This window comes from Barbus barbus, assembly GCF_936440315.1.
Source record: "Barbus barbus genome assembly, chromosome: 34".
Taxonomy (NCBI): Eukaryota; Metazoa; Chordata; class Actinopteri; order Cypriniformes; family Cyprinidae; genus Barbus; species Barbus barbus.
Genome location: NC_136762.1, coordinates 15774983 through 15794390, shown reverse-complemented (window position 1 = coordinate 15794390; position 19408 = coordinate 15774983). Strand labels below are relative to the sequence as shown.

Genomic DNA, 19408 nt, shown 5'->3' with positions numbered 1-19408 from the left:
ATCTCACTTCTCTGCATCACACCACAAAATTTACAAACATTATAGAGTCATTTGAGGAAAAAAAAACAACCAGTGAATCAGCATCTCTTTCCTTCTCTGACAGTTTAAGGGGAAGTACAAGTTGCTGCAAAATAGCTTAGTTTTTGTTAGTTTTGTAGTTAGATGCAGGTACACATCCTAAATTCTAATTCAATGCTCTGGACACATTCCTCAATTAAGGCTGCACGATCATTAATATTGAATGTCTGTTTTGAGATGGCAGCTGCTTGGACCACAAAGAGCAGAGAAGAGTGTGTTCTGTGCTTGTTAAAAACCTGACCCACTTACTTCAACCACCACCTGCTAAATATGCACGATCCCCCCCCACCCTTCCTAAATAAGGTAAATCAATCCGTTTAAAAGCCTTTTAGGCTTCCATATACATGCCAACAAGCTGATGAAAGCTTTAATTACTCAATGTCTCATTAAAGGTTAGTTTGTTGCAAAAGAACAATCAACACTATGAAACACTAAAATCCCTCATTTTCTTGGCTGTTGTACCTGTCCTTATTGAGGAAGGTCATGGCTGCCATCGGTTGCAGCATCTCCAGTTTGCCGACTGTCCAGCTGGGCCGGTACAAACACTCTTCTGGAAGCTTGATGGGAAGCAGACACTGGCTGGGCAGCGTCTTCAGAGGGGCATAAAGGGAGCAGCCGATGAGCGCTTGGCAGGACTCTGGCTTAAACACGTAGGAGAAGTCCTGAAGATCCAATAAAGAAACAGAGTCTTGTGTCACAAAATACCTCTTCATGAAAATATCACTGGGAGTTCACAGCAGTAATTAAGTCCTACCTTAATTTCTGAGGGTTTGGGGCTGCAGAAACCCTCCTCCACCTCCATCTTGAAGTTCCCGCTGATGGCCCCATCCAGGAGAGAGAGGCCAGCTGCTGATTCCGTATTGCCCATGTTTATAGGAGAGTAGCCCATGATGATGTGCTGCTCCAGTGACGGAGGGGTTGGGAACATCTGGTGCAGGTCTGCAGAGCCTAGATCAATAAACACACACAATGAAGGAACAGAATTTTGGCACTATAAATAGAAAATAGGTAACAGATGCTTGCCATTAACGTCTCAGTCTGTGATGACTTGTGCTGCACTGAAACTGCACTTGTTCTCTGAGTAGGAGCCCATGCAATGACTTTTCACAGATATTCAAATTTGGTCTAACAACCAATAAATATGTGATATGATAATGCTATAATATTTCCTAATTAAAAAACAAAAAGCAATTTTTTTTATTATTGTTACAAGCAGTGTTATTTATAGCAGTTACTATTGTAGTTAATCATTAATAGTTTGAAATAGCTTTTATTTTAATTTTTTCACTTTCTATTTTAATAAAATTTACAAAATTAAAACACTTTTCTTCAGTTTTTTATTTGGTATTTCGGTACTTCAACATTTTTATCAGTTAGTTGCCAAAGCAACTCATTTAAGATCAGATATCAACAATTTAAAAAATACTTAAATATTTTTTCATATATAGGTATATACATATATACACATATATAGTTCCAATATAATATCCAATATAGTTTGCAGCATAAACTTAAGGATTCCTTCTTTCTCTATAGATAATATGAACTCATTCTAACATATTCTAAACCAAACTGCTCAGACAATTCCAGTAACGGTTATTAGAACAAATGTATCAATAATGATGCAGATTCAGCAGAGGTCATAAACTGAGGCACATACAAGGCAGGTGGTCTAGCGCTGCAGGTTTTGGTTCTTTCCCACCAAATTTTTCCTCTGCTCCACCAGCAGCTCTCCTGGATCCAGGCTGTTTGGAGTAAGACAAAGAAATGCTCACTTTAATTGCTCTACTGTTCCCCTAGTTCAGCAAATAAAGAACTTTATGACCACCTAAAGTTTTTCTAACGAGGCAGGACATCATTAGAAAAATTTGGCTTCAATTTGAATATCACTGTTTCCAACAGATTCATTACTGCTGGAGCTTCACAAATGTGATTCATACCAAAAAGTTACTGAAAAAAGTGGATTACGATGTTACTCTTCAGTTAAGTTAGGACCGCTAGCATTCTCACTTTCCACATCACAGATAGCTGGCGAGTTCATACGAGCAGTACTAACCGTCAGGTCATCCTCGTCAGAGTTAAAGAGGTTGTCCAGGTCATTAATGGACACGACCAGATCGGTCTCAAGAAACAAGCTGGTGGTAGGAAGTGGTTTACTGCCACCTGAACCCTGGACATCTGTGTGAAAAGGTGCGTTTAAGATAAGCCTCAGAAACATGTCCAGAAACAATGAATCATTTTTCATCAATTTAAGTGAGGAAATGCTCACCATCAGAAGATGACACACTGCCATCATCCCTCTAAAAGAAAATAAATAAAAATTAAATAAGACTTCACACTTTGAGAAACCCAAACACACAACGTTTTTCTAAGAAAAACACTATCAGACCTTATTTTTCTTCCCGGCCTCCCTCTCGGCTCCAGGCTTTTTGTCTTTATCAGAGAAGGCAAAATCCTCATCTCCTTCCTCAAAAGCATAAGGATCAGATTCACGCTCCTGGTCTCCATCGCACACAGCTACAGAGAGATGCTGGTTTTTCTTTTGCTCGTACATCTTCACCAGGTCCTCTGACACTTTCAGAGGCCTTTTGGAGGATGACATAAACCTGCAAAAAAAATCACCCCACAATATGTTACTTATCTTGTTAGAAAATAGTCAACACTAACCAATCAGTTACACCAATTCTACTTTTATATTTCTTTTTTGTATTTACCATGATAGCGTAATAGTTTAATACTCAGGAAAAAATGTGACACTTATTAATATTAGTAGTACTAAAATCTTTAGACAGACCCATTACTGTATGTTTTATTTTATTTTTTAGAAATTAGCACTTTAATATATACCAGTGTTAATTAAAAAATGGTTTTAATATATTTGTAATCTGAAAAATTAAAAATCTAAAACATGCGTATTATATTTTTATAATAAAATACCACATCAGCAATAAATATTAACATTTACCTTATTTAAAAAAAAAATGGTTACAAACCATAGCCATTAAATCAAAACATCAAGTGTGTAGCCAAAACCTGAAGGTGAACTCCCGACGCTGACATAGTCAGTGGCTATTGTTTCAGCAGCTGTTGACTAACTATTCATTAGGTCACACAGAGTGCACCATAATATTGGGCCAGAAGGAGGGTCCAATTCAACCTATCCACCACTGCAATCAACTAACATTCCCAATTAGTAGTATGGAAAACAAGCAAAGCTGCCTGACATTATTGACATCCACTGAAGCAAAACTACTTGCAAAAGGGCCAAAGTAATGTTCTTTATGGAAGCATAACTTGCCTTTTACTTTATTACAATGTTAAAAGGCTGACCTATTCTCAGGCAAGTTAAAAAAAGATTAATTTTTCAAAAAGACAAGGACATGTTTTGAACAGCAATTAATTATTTTTTTTAATGAGGATCCATTTTGCCTGCCAAACAAAAACTTGGTATTCAGTTCTACGAAGCCAAAAAAATTCTATTTATTTTTAATTGCACTTCTCAAGGTAGAAAATGTGCATAATTAACACTATATCACTATTAGTGCACAAGGCTGGAGAACTCACTCTGTAACTGACACAACACCATCCTGGCCTCCGGCCCTGTTACCATCCTCAAAGAGCGTGACCACAGGAAGCTGAGGCGTGTGGAAATCCGCATTCTTCCCACCAGGCACCCTAAAGTACCTCCAGGGGTTATGCGTTGTGTTTTTGTTGGGGTTTATGGCGGAGCCCATGTATACGGTGGCTTCTAGGGACTCTGGGTACAGAGGTGGGCAGGGTAAGGGCAATGGGTCTAGTGGGCAATCATCTGGGGGTTTCTGGGGCACCTGGCAGGGTTCAGAGGAAGGAGGGTAGAAGTGTTGGTGCAAGGGCGAGGAGGAAGTCTTTAGGCCGTCGGCTGTCTCCTCTCCATGCTCACAAGGGTGCGGGCTGAGCGGCGGGGGCTGAGGGGAGCCGGCCATCTCGTCAGCTGAGCCGTGCATCATTGGGGTCTTGCTGGAGGTGATGTCGGCATGATGGAGGCTGGGGTAGCGGCTGTCCTCGTGGCCCTGCAGACACAGCCTGTGAACAGCATCTCCCTGCTCCAAGTTGGGCTGTTCTTCACACAGAGAGCTGCGGTGGTGGAAGGGCGTCTGGGGCCTCTTCTGCTGCTTGTCTCCTTTCTCCAGCTTCTCCGCCATCTTGTGTTTGGTAGAGGGCTGAGGAGGCTGGCCAGCAGATGGAGGATGCCCTGGGGTGCTACATGCCCGCTGTTTCTGGTTCTTAAGCCTGGAACGAAAAGCGAAAGCTCAATGTCATCAACCGGCTACATTCATTCATTAATCTTTGTTAATTACAGGTCATTTGTTGCAGCTTGAGCATACCTTGAGCAACTGCACTGTGACCTCTGAGACGACTCTACAAAGTCCCAAACAGAAGCTTTGTCCGTTTCTTCCTCGCAAACTCCGTTAGATATAGTTGAAAACTTCCTCCTGCGAAAATAAACCATACCAAACGCCTGAAGTTGCTTTGTTTTTACTCAATAAATTTCCCATTTGCCAGGTAATTTGCTCTGGCTGATCAGTCAAGCTGTAGTTTTTATATTCATACTTGTTCTGGGCTCGGTTAATATTGCACTCCTGCCAGACTCGCTCCACCATTTGGCTGGCTAGCCGGCGGGGGATCTTGCCTCCGTGATGACTGCTGCTGTCCACACTAAAGGCGCCTGACATAGCTGAGAGTTTCACCCATTTCTGGGCAGGCTGAGAAACTGCAAAAGAGGGAAGGAAAGTCATTACAAATAAATGTTTTGACAGCAACAGATTGATAAATAAATAAATACAATAAAACAGTTATATAAAGTTATATAACTGCTACATGAAGTAATGGATAATAAAATCATACACACACACATTCAACAACTTCTCTGCCTTTAAAATGACTCATATGCTGACAAAAAAATAAATACATTAAATTAACAACGTTAAATAAGTACAATAAAAATGCTGATTTTATAATATATATTTTTCTCTGCATCTTAAAATGTAATTTTATGCTGTAGTAAGAAAAAAAAAAATATATAAATCATTCACCTAACATGTTAATCACATCCATTAACACAAACCCAAATGGAGGGAAATCAAGTTACTTATGTAGAACCAAAGTTAAATATTTTGGATTTTTTTATTTTTTATTTATTCAGAATAATTGAGAAAATAGTGGTGGTACCTGTTTGAGCCTCCTCAGGTGAAGTGGGAGGAGTCAGAGTGACTGAAGAGATGCCAGTATCTCCATGGACCATGTGACTGTGCTGACCTCCTGAGTAAGAGCCCGAGGAGATGGAAGAGCTCACTGTAGCCACGACCGGGATGTCAGACTGGGCCACCAAAACCAGGCTGGCTGGGTACACCATCCTCACCCCAGCTGCACCACATAAATGATTACTTGCTCTCGTGTTACACATTAATTGAGATGACGTTGAACTCTTAATATGTTTAGCTGACTTACCAACGACAACCTCAACGGCAGCCAAGGAATCGTCCTCCCAGTCGAGGTCATCCATCTTGTCGTCTGTGACCTCCTTGGTGTTGGGGCCTATGGGATAGAACTGCTTCCATTCTTCAATCAACTTCTGGGTCGGTGGATCTGACAGCTTGAAGGACTGGCCTGTCAGAGTCCCACTCAAACCATACGGAGAGAGGATCACTGGGGGAAAACAGGCAGTATATGAGATACTGTCTCTATGTAATTGCAAGTGTGATACTTCCTGGTAAAGTCTCTGTTCACTTTGTGGTAACCTGAGAACGAGAACTGCTTGGGGCCACAAAGAAAGCCATAAAACGAAAGTCAAGAGCTCTGTCAATAATTCAGTTCACACTAGATCTGCAACAAGACAATAAATTAAGAGCAAAGGTATTTCTTTTTAAAGTGTCATGCAACGTGTTATTAGATATTAACATGTCTAGTAATTAATGTCTATATATCTGTGTCTATGTGTTATTATAATATCATTAAGATATATTTTATTCATATTTTTATATTTTCCATTTTGATTAAAATTTTAGTAATTTTGTTTGTGTTTAAATCATTTTTAGTATTTTGTTTATTTATGTCCCTCTATATATTTTTTATTTGTCTATATATATATATTTGAAATTTTATTTCAGTTTTATGAGAAGTTTGATATTTTATGGTTATTTTTATGGTTTTAATTGTAGTTATCTATAATAACCCTGATAGACTTAATATATTTAAACTATATTTTAAAACCATGATACAACTTTTTCCCCCTATGATTGTTAGATGCATAAAATCTGAAAGAAATGCATTAATTTTAAATATTTTTAATTGTAGCATTTTTAACCTCTTTCCTGTCACTTTATCAATATAAGGCGTCCTTGCAGAATAAAAGCATTTATTTCTTAAAAGTGTAGCTATAACATATTTGCGTGCAGCTCCTTTAAAGCAAAATGAAACTGACTGAAGCACAAACGGTTGCATTATCTCCACTCCTCCTCCTCCTCCTACAACTTCCGAAGCTTTCCACACCTACAATTACACTTTATATCTGACCTGTGCTGACACGGAGTTTCATGACAATTTAACACAAAACAAACGCACAAGGCAAGTGAAAACTTGGCGTGTCTCAAGACATGTACGAGCAATAAAAATATTCACAATGCAAGAGAGTTCATATAAGTTTATAATAGGCTAATTAAGCATATTGTTAGAAGCAAGAAAGATCACTGTGCAGTTATAGTAAATAAGCACTAACTACATTACCGGTCCAGTTCCATGCAGATAAGCATTACTTGAGAGGATGTTTGGCTCCATTATTCAAGACAATAAAATATGAAGGGATAATAAGAATGAGTGCACTTGGCATTCAACATTATTGCTTTTGCAAATACATATAACAGGAGTCTAACATAAGCGTTAGAGCCCTTGGGGAAACTGTTAATGAACTAACACAAGCCAGACAATTGAGCACAAGCCCTGTGAATGAGCTCTGCCAAAGTCAATCTTCAGCCATTACAGTGAGAACAACTGGAGTAAAAAAAAACAAATGCAAATCAATCAATCTGTGACTGTTAACCACTTATAATGCAGCACAACCAAGCTTCAGATAAAGAGCTTTGTCATCGCCTCTTGAAACAAGGACTCTTAATACAAGTTAAGTCCTACAAAACCATGGAATGACTTGAAACCGTTTTGACAGCAAGCTATCAACACATCAGGGCTTAATTTGTATTTAACCTGGAATAACAGCATTTCCAAAGGTGGATTAAGGACTGACGTTGATCGGACACAGAAGAACAGGTTGAGAAGAAACACAGATGCATCTTGTTCAAGGTAAAACACTGCTCCAAGCGGTAATGCAAGTCACAAGCTTGGGAACTCTGGAGGGAACGGTGGTGATGTAACAAAGCTGAAAGCCAGAGAAGTACTGAATCTGGAAAACACCTCAGCACGGCCACAGTGGGGCTACACTGAGATAATGACTACCACAAGAGAAACAGCGCCTCAGAGGTGTTAACATAATGTAGGCCTGCGCCCTTGAACTGAGGAGAAAACAACAAACCACAAGAAAAGACAACAGAACAAAGGGTAAAATTCCCTCTCATGTCTACTGTCACTATGTGCTTCACGGTGAACACTAAACTTTCCGCTTTTGTATATCAATACAACTGTGGCTAAATGGGAGTCAAAAAAAAAAAAAAAACTAATCTGCAAATGAGTTTAACTGCATTATTTCCACAGACACTTAAGTCTGGTCCACGTTACAGCTAATTCTGGCCATCAGCCAGGAAAGGGCCATGAATGTAAAATGTAGATTCTAGTTAAATCTGAAATCAGAATTAGTAGAACAACTGCAACATACAGGAACACAACCTTTCAAAAGTTTAGGGTCAGTATTTTATATGTTTTTGAAAAAAGCATGTATTATTTGCAACAATAGAAACAATAGTATTGTGAAATACAGTATTATAATTTAAAATAACTTCTCTATTTTTCAATTTTATTTTAAATGCAACTACTTTTCAGCAGCCATTATTCCATTATATCCTTTAGAAGTTTGAAGTTCCCAGATGAACGTTATAATAAACCCAAACTCACAAAAACATGCAGTGATGGAGTACGAGTCGCTCCACACATGTAAATAAGTTTCTGTGGCGCTACTGTGAGACACGCAAACTTAACCTACACGCATGTAAATAAAGGCAGTTACTATATTAGAACTGCATCGCATACAATTATTTAATTAAATCAGTGTTTGTGAATTCACAATTATGCTTAATTATGATTTTAAATGGGTTTAATACCATGCAGCCTTGGAAAATAGTCTAATAATGTGTTTTATGGATTCTTGTCTGTGAAATGCGCCACTTCCGGTATTTTGCCGCTTAGTCGACGTGAGCAAAATTAAGTCGACGATATTTAAAAATCGACTAGTCGACTAAAATCGACGAATCGCAACAGCCCTACAATCTTTAAATAATGTCTTTAAAAATAAAAAACTCGTACTAACCCCAAATCTTTTGATAAATATAATGCATAAATGTAATCCTTGAACTAAATATTAATTTATTTTAAAAAGTTCTTACTGGCTCCAAAACTTTAAACAGCAGTGTATATTATACTAATAATATAATGTACAGGATGAAAAAAAAGATTGCGCTAAAGAGTACATTTAACAAATTATTAGTGTTATTAAAAATTAACTAAGTGAGCTTTAGGTAATGGCAAATGAAATAGGCATGATACAACAGTATTAACCAAATTAAATATATATTTTGTTAACCAACAAGGCATGATTTTTGTGTGAAAAAATTCAAGACAATGTACATGCAGATTTCATCTGAGTCTATTGATCAGCAATGCTCCTACCTTGAACCGAGCTGCTGCTCTGCTGGGCCAAAGTCAGGTGCTCCTCACTCAACAGATAGACAGGCTGGTGCTGGTTAATCTCCACGCTGGTGCACACGTTACTGTCTCCATGTACGAAGAACGTGAAGGAGCAGGACAGGTGCTCACTGCAAAGGAGGAACAACAAATAGAGGATTACTCAAGGGCATGGAGTTACAGCCTGAGAGAAAGTAGCACACTTCCTGGACGTCTCTGGGAATGGTGTGTTGACAGCTGAGGTCTTCACAGCGCGTTTACATACTTAGTGCCCAGAGAGCTACAGTTAGTGACTAAACCTTGACCAGGAGTACTATGAAAAGGTTTAGGAAATACTAGAACATTAGTTACATGAGTATCAGAGACTTCAACTTTTATAAAGTGTTTAATTTAATCCTAGAACACATAATGAATGTCTCACATTTTGACTTGCTTTGTAGCACACATTCTCGAAGTTAACAACCCAACACCTGCGAGTGTGTGACCCACAGGCTAGAGTAAACAGCTGTTACAGTGTAACCAAGCATGCAGATGATGAGTGATCAAATTCACGCATTCAGGAAACACCAACCAAACCCACAGTTTGTTTGTTTTTTTCCAGAAGCCTAAATTCTGAAGAATATATTTTTTATAGCTTAAAAGAAAATCTGAAATGCTTCTATAAGGGAATGAACGATGCAAAGCTACACAGCAAAAAACAACAGGCTAAACAATATAGGACTAAACAGTACGTTATTAATCATTAAGAATAAAAATGTATAATTAGACTGTGTAGGAAAACAATTATGTCATTTGCAATGCTTCATGGGAGTGGGCAGCTGCTGATGAGCTTGTAAAAGTGACTCCATGGTAACAGAAACTTCTTTGATAGGTGGGATTTCTGCTCAGGATGCTTTTTAATGACATTTAAAACATACTGATTTGAGGCTTCTTCAGAAGCTTTAAATTCAGATTGTAAATGAAATTCACCCTCTCTAACTTTCTAAATGCATGTTCTTGATCTTATGGTGAACAATTCATCGATGCATTACATATTATAAATATTGGATGGTCCCAATATTTCCTTTTTCTCTTTTTAAGAAGCGAGAAGACAACAAAATCATCCTCACTGCTTGAAGACTCCATTTAGTACTGTTTTGCTAATTTTTTCGCAACGGATTAATTAATACGCATCGGACTCAGTGTGCAAGGTTTCTGTGCGTGACGGATGTTTAGAATGACGAATACGAAAAAACGCATACGGACTCAGTGTGCAAGGATCTTTACAGTGCAATGACAGACTTTTCTCTGGCGATGTATGCTGGATTTCTCCAATCATTTAGTCCACTTAAGATCTGGTCCCGGTCTTACAATTAACCTCAAGCTTGCATTCACACCTGCCTACATCCAATCAACAAGTTTTTTTTCTTTTTAAAAAATTCATTTCACTTGGATATTTGTCCCAATATGAATGAAAAGATCTGTCACTAATCTGAACCCATGGTAGGTTTGTAGTGAAATATCCATACATTATAATTAAAATTCAAAGTGTTTTATTTCTGTTGCAAATATACTTATTCTACAGACAAATTTAATGGCATTTACAATCTGACTTTCTAGAACTTTACAGTGGCAGCTCTCTGTTTGCATGCCTGAACACTGTAGCCCATTCTCATTCAGAAACACCAATGCAGAGAACCATCACTTCCTGCCTTTAAGCCAACAGTGCATGCATACTCTCACTGGAGGGATCGAGTGATGACCCCTGGTAACACCAGAGGGTACAGCGCCAACAACACTGCTGAAAGAGAGAGAGAAATGAGGAAGCCTGTATTCCTCAAATGTCCGTCGAGCACTGTTAGCAGTGTCATTACGATGCACCACCAGCAAACCACTACAAACCTCAAGACAGACAGACAGCACTTCAAACTGTGTACACAGCCCTATGCACTACCATTTAAAAGCTTGATGTCACTAGTGATTGTTTTAAAAGAAATTAACCAGTTTTATTCAGTAACGATGCATTAAATTGATTAAAAGTTACAGTAAAGACATTTATAGTAATACAAAATACTAAAAAACTTTCCATTCATTCATTAAGCAGAACAACTGTTCAGTATTGATCATAAGAAATGTTTCTTAAGCAGCAAATCTACATTAGAATGATTTCTGAAGTATCATGTGACACTGGAGACTGGAGTACTGATGCTGAAAATGTAGCTTTGGTCACAGGAATAAATTACTAAAACATATTTTTAAATATTAAAATTCAAAATACATACATATTAAATATAAAAGACATTTTACACTAATCCTGGTTTTTTTCTGTATTTATGATCCAATATATGCAGACTTTGTAAACATGAGACTTTCCAAAAATATACAAAAATAAATTAATTCTCAACAAACCCAAACTTTTAAACGGTAACGTATATTTAGAGCTCAAAGTGACCTAACAGAATTCAAGCTCACCTATCTGCCTTGTTTGTGAAAAAAAAAAAACTCCAGAAATGATCAGCCATGGACATCATTGCTTATTAGGAAGAACTCTGGATGTCTGACATCTTTTCAAGTTCAGGCAGAGCTGAACAAGTGAAAGCGAAATGGTGGTTCCTGTTGACCTACCTAGTATGAAACCGCACAGTCAGAGTTTTGTGAGAAGAGTAAGCTCTTCATTAAAACTTAGACAGAGGAAGCAGCCACACTTTCCAGCTCTTGCATCCTTAACTGACACCGAGTGCACTGTGCGCACACCCACAGCAGGAAGCCATATCCTCCCACCCACAGACGCACCACAACACCTCTGCCCTGAGGGAACCAATGACATCTATGCAAATGAGACAGACAATTAAACGGACCGCATCTTTTGCCCCTCCCTACGGTATTCGAATGTTTCACTTAAGACAGGCACTTCATTAGGATGACGACTGGCTCTGGAGCAACTCTCATGCAAACAAACAGAGCATCCCGGGAGGTTACGCAACAAAATCGCTGGCTTCCAGAGCAGGGGCTCTTCCTCACACAAGAAAGCCAACAGCCTGATGTCACTCGTCTGTTGCGACAAACCATGAGGATCAAACTGTTAAATGCTGAAGCTTACGGCATGCATCCGCATCGCTGGGCATGAAAACGCACCAGGTTATCGCCAAAACGTAAACAGCGGCCTCCGTTTGCGCAACATCTCTTTTACCTTTTGTTGATAGGCTTCTCATCCTTCTCGTAGGGTTTGACGAACCACTTGCCGATACGAACGAAGGATCGGTTCATGAGGCAGCGCTCCAGCAGGTTATGGATGGCTTTGAAGAGCAGCGTTCGGCACTCGTAGGTCAGGCCGCTATCCCACGAACCGTCCTCATTACCTGTGAGACACAGAGGACAGGTCAGTACTCTATTATATCCACATGCTCAGCTGCTGCTGCCCCAGTTAAGACCCTTCACATCACTTCTTAATCAATCATAATTTATACAGTAAAGAAAAATGTATTACAACATCAGGACAGTAGATCAGATTTTTATTTGTATTTTTTTAAATGATTGAAATTGACACTTTTATACAGCAATAGAATTTATCAAATGTGAGAGTAAAGACCCCAACATTTTAAATGGTAGTATAATTCGTATTTTATGTTAGGTTAGACAAAAATAAATTAGGAAATAATGGCTAGAAATTATATCAAGTTATACAAATACAACATGGCACACATATGATTTCTTTATAATTATAGTCCTGGTTCATAGAGAGTCTATTATCAAGTCATTCTTGCTATTTTCACCTAAGTTAGCCAACAATAACACATCAATGGTCTGATAGGTCACGTAATGCTTATGTCTACTGGCCTGAAACTCAGATTTTAGGTTGAGCCCTGTCTATAGCTCCATCTCAGAGTGTTTGCTGTTGAAAGAGATTTTATAAGAGAACAAATAATTCAAAGAACCTGGAAATTAACCCCACTTAATTTAACCCCAAGTATTGATCGAGCTATTATGGTAATAAAAGGTGGATGAGAAACAGATGTTTTATCTCCCCTCAAACTGGAGTCAGGTCACACCTTAAAAAAATAATTAAGCCAAGCCAATCTAAATAAGCACCGTTAACTTTTCATCATTAACCACAGTTTCCTCTTTCATATAAGAGCTGCTTATATGTTGAGGAAGGCTTTAATTTTTATGCAAATATCAATAGGTATGCTAAGAAAAATAAAGTCTCAAAGTCGCACCGCAGACATGCCAAAATCCTTAAACACTTTTGCTTTGACGCAACTGCAATTAATGCAGTTAGCAAACCTCAACAACTGCAATATCAATAACCGGTCTATGACTAATGTCTGGAAAAACACCTCCAGTCTAACCACCAATTTAGCTATAAAAGAAATTCAGTATCAAGCACAGCTTAACCTCTGACAAGCAAAACGTCATCTCCGACTACACATATTTCTAACTATGTATGCACATGTTACGGTTTGGAAGACGTGTCATATTTAACAAGCAAGCAGACGTACATGATAGGTCATGGTGGACGAGCTCGGCAAAGTTGGGATCGTCTCCCCACCAAAAAATCCAGAGCTCCCGCCGGCCCGGGGTCTGGTGCCTCCGCCACACGCTCAGCACGTCTGCTTTCAGGCAGCGACTGAAGCTGCACAGGATGGGGTCCTCCTCCGTCACCGGGAAGAGGATGGGGGACGAGGTGGGGCCCTGCCACACAAAACACTTCCATTTGATCCCGGTGAGGTCAGCCTGAAGGCAAAGAGAGAGGGAGAATGTGTTAGAAAATTCCATCATGTGGGACAGCTCAGCAACCGGTGATAAAGCGACAACTTCACTAGGGTTAATAGGCATGCATATGCAAAAACACAGCCAAAATGGCAATCTAGGTGTCTGATTGTGCAACTTTGATAAATGTAGACAAGTATGAGACGTTTTTCAATGACTAATGCAAGATGACGCCATCTAACACATTGCAAATCAACATATAGGCCTATTTGAAATTCACTGTCAGCATTAAACGAAGAAAGTATCTGAAAAGTTCTCTCATATGCATCATTTGCTTGTCCAAGATTCATTGTACAATACAGATTATTTAATGTGCATTCATGATAATTGTATTTTTTTCTAACAAAGTTTCTATACAAAAATCACTTTATCCAACAAGGGAAAGCATATTATAATCTCACACAATATTTTGTAATTGAAATTGCCTTGTCCCATAAATTACAGCTTTTGCAATAAGTGTATCTTGACTTTAAAATATATTTTTTTAAATGTTATAAAAACAAACTTTTTATTCACCATTAAAGATTAACTTTATTCACATGGTTAATAATAATGCTGAGCAACTAGTGTTACAGTGGTTAAAAATATAAACTGAAGCAATAGTAATTTTGCTGAGAAAGCATTGTTTTTACACTTTTGTTGATGTTGCTTGAGCCCCAATTCTAGAATAAGCCGCACACAAAGATGATGACATTTCCACTCATAATCTGTTCTATTTAAACAAGTTCACAGTCTGACGTGGATTAGTGTAATGCAAGTATCTTATCCAATATGTCCATATAAATACAAGCTTTTGGTGCAAGGAGGAAGTGAAAAAGGTCAGGCAGACAGGAAGCTTATCATGAATACTTGGCACTTGTTTACAGATTACTCTACAACCATGAATTGAAGAAACTAACGTAGGTGTATATAGGAAAATGAGACTTCTATTAGCACACAAAGTGGAACAAGCTTTACTATTTATGACCAAGTAGATAATCAGACTAGCTTTTTTTTTTTAATTAAAAGTTTCAGAAATGTTATGTAATGTTAAATAAGCCCAAATCTAATAAAATACGCAACAATGTGCATACATCACCCGAACAGGAAGCGAAACATTCAAATTTAGTTTAAAAATCGTTTCACTCTTTTGACATATTTAAAGTTTTTACAGAGGGGATTTTTTTTATTACTCCATGAATCAGAAAATATTGTCAACAGCCAGAAAATATATATATACCATGTTTAGGAATGTTATATAAGCCAGGAAAATGATATATAAACAAACACCTCTAACTAGATACATGTACAATGTGGAAATTCAGTTATTGTGTCAATATTTTCATTTTCAATGTCAAAAAATTACTATTTTTTAAACTTGGGACAGTTAAATGGGACTTAAATTAAATGTCATGATAAAAAACAACTGACTGCAAAAAAGCACCCAAAACAATATGTACTATATTGTTATATGCGCTATATATAACATTTTCTCTTTATATGTTCTAAATGTTTTACAGTAGGCATTTTTGACATCTTTATCACTCCATAAATCAGAAAATACACACAACAGCCCAAAAAAATATATAAAAACATATATATTTTTAGTAATAAAATTATAAAAGCCAGATATATAAACAAAAACCCCTCTGTAAAAACCTTCACTTTGGTGTAAGTAAGTGAAGTGGAGATTTTTGGCTCAGTGCAGAAGTGAAAAAAAGTCATTTTGAGAAAATAATATATTATAATTGAAACCTACAAGCTCAGATAGACAAAGTGTAATAAAATTGTTACGATCTATGGTTAAAACATATGCTAAATAAACACTGAACTTTGGATGTTTTCTTTTCACTAATATGAAAGACGACATGTTATGAAAGCAAACCATCCTATAATCTCAAAATGAGCCATTGCATGAAAATAAACAATGGTTTTTATGCAGTGTCCTGGATTTGATTGTTGATGTTGTTCAACATGACTCTCGCTAAATCTGTTTTTCTACTTAAGAGTTCATGCCAACAACTTGCAGCTTGTTCCAGCCAGTTAGTTCAGCAAGTGTTTACCAACGTTGGCAAACCAGACCTAAATAACAAAACAAAGCCGTATCTCAGTCGCCAGCCTCCGTCTACACAACACAAACACACACCTGAATGTCTAACATACATTTACAAACCGGCAGCGGTTTAGTTCGTATTAAGATCAACAGGCCTCTGTTTGATTGACTGGCCGGCTAAAAATGGCTTCTGGCCCTCAGTCAGTTGATCTCTTACCAGACAGAATAGATTGGAGTGGCAGTCCTCCAGGCTCGCCCCGTTGGGTACAAAACAAGAACTCATCATCAAAACGCAGTCCGGCGGGCCATCCTCTCTTTCAGATCCCAGGAACAGATAATGCGATGGGTTTTGGACCTTTTCTCGGACACAATCAGCGGGACGGCTTCGCGTCCAGCGAGCTAATTAGCCTAGCTCCGCTATTACTCCGCTAGAGGTTACTCACCAGGAAAAATTGCGCTAAAAACTTCCTGCGCGCATTTACCATGATCCGCGATGAGATATTGTTCTCCCCCCAGATTTGTTACATCAAACAATATGTAATTTCAGCAGTCCGAGGGGCTAGGGAGGTGAATTCAGCCCTCCCAGGCTTTAGCTTAGCATAGCATCAGGCTAGCTGATGTTAGCCTGGCTAAGCGAGGCAGCAACAAACAGTTCAAGCCAGAAGAGTTCAGCTTCAAATTTCACTAAAAATCACTCGCTCCTTTCCAGGTCTTCGCCAGACTGTCGTCAACGGCCATTCACGGAGAAGCTGACGATGAAAGTAATAGGTTCTGGTTAAAAGAGGCAAGGCTGTGCTGTGCTCAGCTGTGTCTCACTGGTTTGTTTGAATACATTGGTCGCATCCTTTAATGGCGGCCACAGGGACACAACTCCACTACACTCTACGCCAGTCTACTCTACTCTACTCGGCTCCGATTGGCAGCGCGGCGACTCGAAAGAGGAAAGAGTCGATGCTGGATTCCATGAAGCTCCAGAAGAGTCGATTCACCAAGAGAGCTGTCAACTCCTTTTAGGGAGATTTTTGATCTTTTAGATAGGATCTTAAAATTTAAAAGGCATCTGTATAGTTTATTGTATAAACAAACAATTTGTATTTTGAACAAAAAAAAAAAAAATTATAAGTGTGATTTATTAATTTACAAAAATTACTTAAAACAATGTAGAATATGTAGTTTCTATTGTTACTTTTTTTGCTTACAATACTGTACTGTTATATGTTATTTATTTTCTTATCTAATTTTTATTTATTAATCACCAATAATGAGATTGTTCATGGAAACTTATTCCTTTTTTTATTTTACATTGGCCTATTTTATTTTGTAGAACTTTTGTAGACTCCCTTGCAGCCCCCCGGAAGTCCCCAGACCCCAGTTTGAAAACCCCTCATATAAAAAATCTTTACAGTAATATGTCATGTGGAGTTACAGTATTTCTACAATAAAATAAAAAATAAAGATATTTGATAAAAAAAATTATAATTTCCCCCTTCCACCCAAAATACTAACAATGTTTATCATGGTTTTATGTATTCCAATCTACAATGATATATGTATATATAAGTGTGTGTATATATATATATATATACACACACACACACACACACACACACACGTTTTACCAAATAAAAAGAACAGCACTTTTAGAGTTCATCCCACTCATTGATAAGTATTGGGACAGTTGAACATAAGGCAGATATAAAAGATTAAAAGCTATTATTTAGTTGCAGATCCCTTGAGCACAATCACAGCAGTGAGTTTGTGACCCATAGACATCACCAGACTCTTGGTCTCATCCTTTGAAATACTTTTCCCAGCCTTTAATGCAGCCAGCTCCAATTGTTGCTTGTTTTGGGGAGTTTCTGCCTTTACTCTCTTCTTCAGCTGGTGAAATTCCTGTTCGGATTTAAATCTGGAGATTGACTTGGGCAATCTAAGACTTTCCATTTCTTTGCCCTTATAAATTCCTTGACTGAACTGGCAGGCTGTTTTGGGTCATTGTCCTGATGCAACATGAAGCACTTCCCAATGAATCTTGGAGTATTTTCTTGAATATTGGTAGGCAAGATGGTTTTGTATCCTTCTAAATTCATTCTGCTACTGTCATCATACATTAAGTCATCAGTAAAGTTGAGAGGGCCTGTTCCAGAGGCAGCCATGCATGCCCATGCCATGACACCACCTCCACCATGCTTTACAGATGAGGCTGTATGCTTGGGATCATTGCAGTTCCCTTTTTTCTCCACATTTTTGCTTTCCCATCACTTAGATAAAGGTTCATCTTTGTCTCATCGGTCCATAAACACAGTTCTAAAACTCTTCTGGCTCACCTTTGTGCTTTTTTGCAAACTCTAATCTTGCCTTTCTATTTTTGGTGCTGGTCAGAGGTTTTCATCTGCCTGTAGCATCTGTAATTCTGTGTCAAAGTCTCCTGAGGACAGTAGATTGTCAGAGCATCACCCCAGACTTTTACAGACGTACAGTCTTTTAGGGTTCATTTTCACAGCTTTTATGATTTGTCTGTCATCAGCTACTGTTGTTTTCTCAGCCGATCATGTAGTTGTTGGTTGCTGGTGTCGCTGCTGGTTTCCAAACTCTTGATTTCTCCATGCCCTTTATTTTTGCTAGAGCTCTAGCTGACTTCCTCTTTTCTTTTAGCATCCGAATTGCTTGCTTTTCTCTCAAAGTCAGCTCCCTCATCTTCATCTAGGTTTGTGTGTGTCATCATCGAATGCAAGATTCAGAATGCAGAAGTAATGGATATAACTGATACGACACATTCCCTGCTTTTAATATCTGAAAAATTAATGCAACAGGACACAGCTGATCACTTAGAAAGACCTGTGAGGCAACTGTTCCAATACTTATGCTCACATCAGATAGAGGGATGAAACTCTAAAAGTGCTGAACTTCTTAGCTGCTAAAACATCTGTGTTGAATCACCCAATAATAAAATGCGACATTCTGTAGTTTTGTCTCATATTCATCTTTTAATCATATTTGTAAATGTCTTGACTCCACAGCCAACAGAGTTTTTGTCTTTACTGTTCCAATACTTTTGGAGGGCACTGTATATATATATATATATATATATATATATATATATATATATATATATATATATATATATCTCTTATTATCTGTTTATCTGTTTTTGCAAATAAACTCTTCATATGTACAGATACACACACACACACACACACACACATATATATATATATGCTATCATGTTTTTTATTGTGTTAGTTAGCTAGTATTTTTTTTTAGTAATTTTGTACCTAATCAAAATAACCCAACTGCAGTTTGATTGAAATTAATTGGAATGCACAATGAAAATTGAAAATTGTTAAAAACTGAGTTTTATATATATATATAATCTTTATATCATGATTACATATCTAGGTATTTCCACGTTTTCCAATGATTACGCATTAAGAGTTTTTAAAATGTGCAATGTTACTGTATGTACTGCATTTGTTTGAATGACAGGAACAACTAATGGTAAAAGCTAATCACGTATACAATAATAAAATAAAGTGGAAATAAAGTTGTCACTAATTTCCTTTCTCAGTGTCAATATTAATATTTTTGTAATGTTAATTAAGTTTGATTTATATAACTATTTCAATGCACTAAATAAATATTTTGTTCTTGTTCATTCTGTTTACA

General features: G+C 37.7%; 1 protein-coding gene across 1 annotated transcript in view; it reads right to left on the bottom strand.

Moving 5' to 3' along the window:
- LOC306854098 (mediator of RNA polymerase II transcription subunit 13-like) overlaps nucleotides 1-16646 on the bottom strand; it is a 36105-nt gene extending 19459 nt beyond the window's left edge. The window contains exons 1-15 of the mRNA XM_079391916.1: nucleotides 15960-16646; nucleotides 13440-13674; nucleotides 12131-12299; nucleotides 8947-9092; nucleotides 5566-5763; nucleotides 5287-5481; nucleotides 4669-4828; nucleotides 4443-4550; nucleotides 3643-4347; nucleotides 2468-2684; nucleotides 2348-2378; nucleotides 2135-2256; nucleotides 1739-1823; nucleotides 833-1026; nucleotides 541-740 (exon numbers count right to left, since the gene is read on the bottom strand). Of these exons, the coding sequence (XP_079248042.1) occupies nucleotides 541-740; nucleotides 833-1026; nucleotides 1739-1823; nucleotides 2135-2256; nucleotides 2348-2378; nucleotides 2468-2684; nucleotides 3643-4347; nucleotides 4443-4550; nucleotides 4669-4828; nucleotides 5287-5481; nucleotides 5566-5763; nucleotides 8947-9092; nucleotides 12131-12299; nucleotides 13440-13674; nucleotides 15960-16028 (2834 nt within the window). The 5' untranslated portion in view covers nucleotides 16029-16646. The remainder of the gene's footprint in view (nucleotides 1-540; nucleotides 741-832; nucleotides 1027-1738; nucleotides 1824-2134; nucleotides 2257-2347; nucleotides 2379-2467; nucleotides 2685-3642; nucleotides 4348-4442; nucleotides 4551-4668; nucleotides 4829-5286; nucleotides 5482-5565; nucleotides 5764-8946; nucleotides 9093-12130; nucleotides 12300-13439; nucleotides 13675-15959) is intronic.
- Between the last annotated feature and the right edge of the window lie 2762 nt (nucleotides 16647-19408).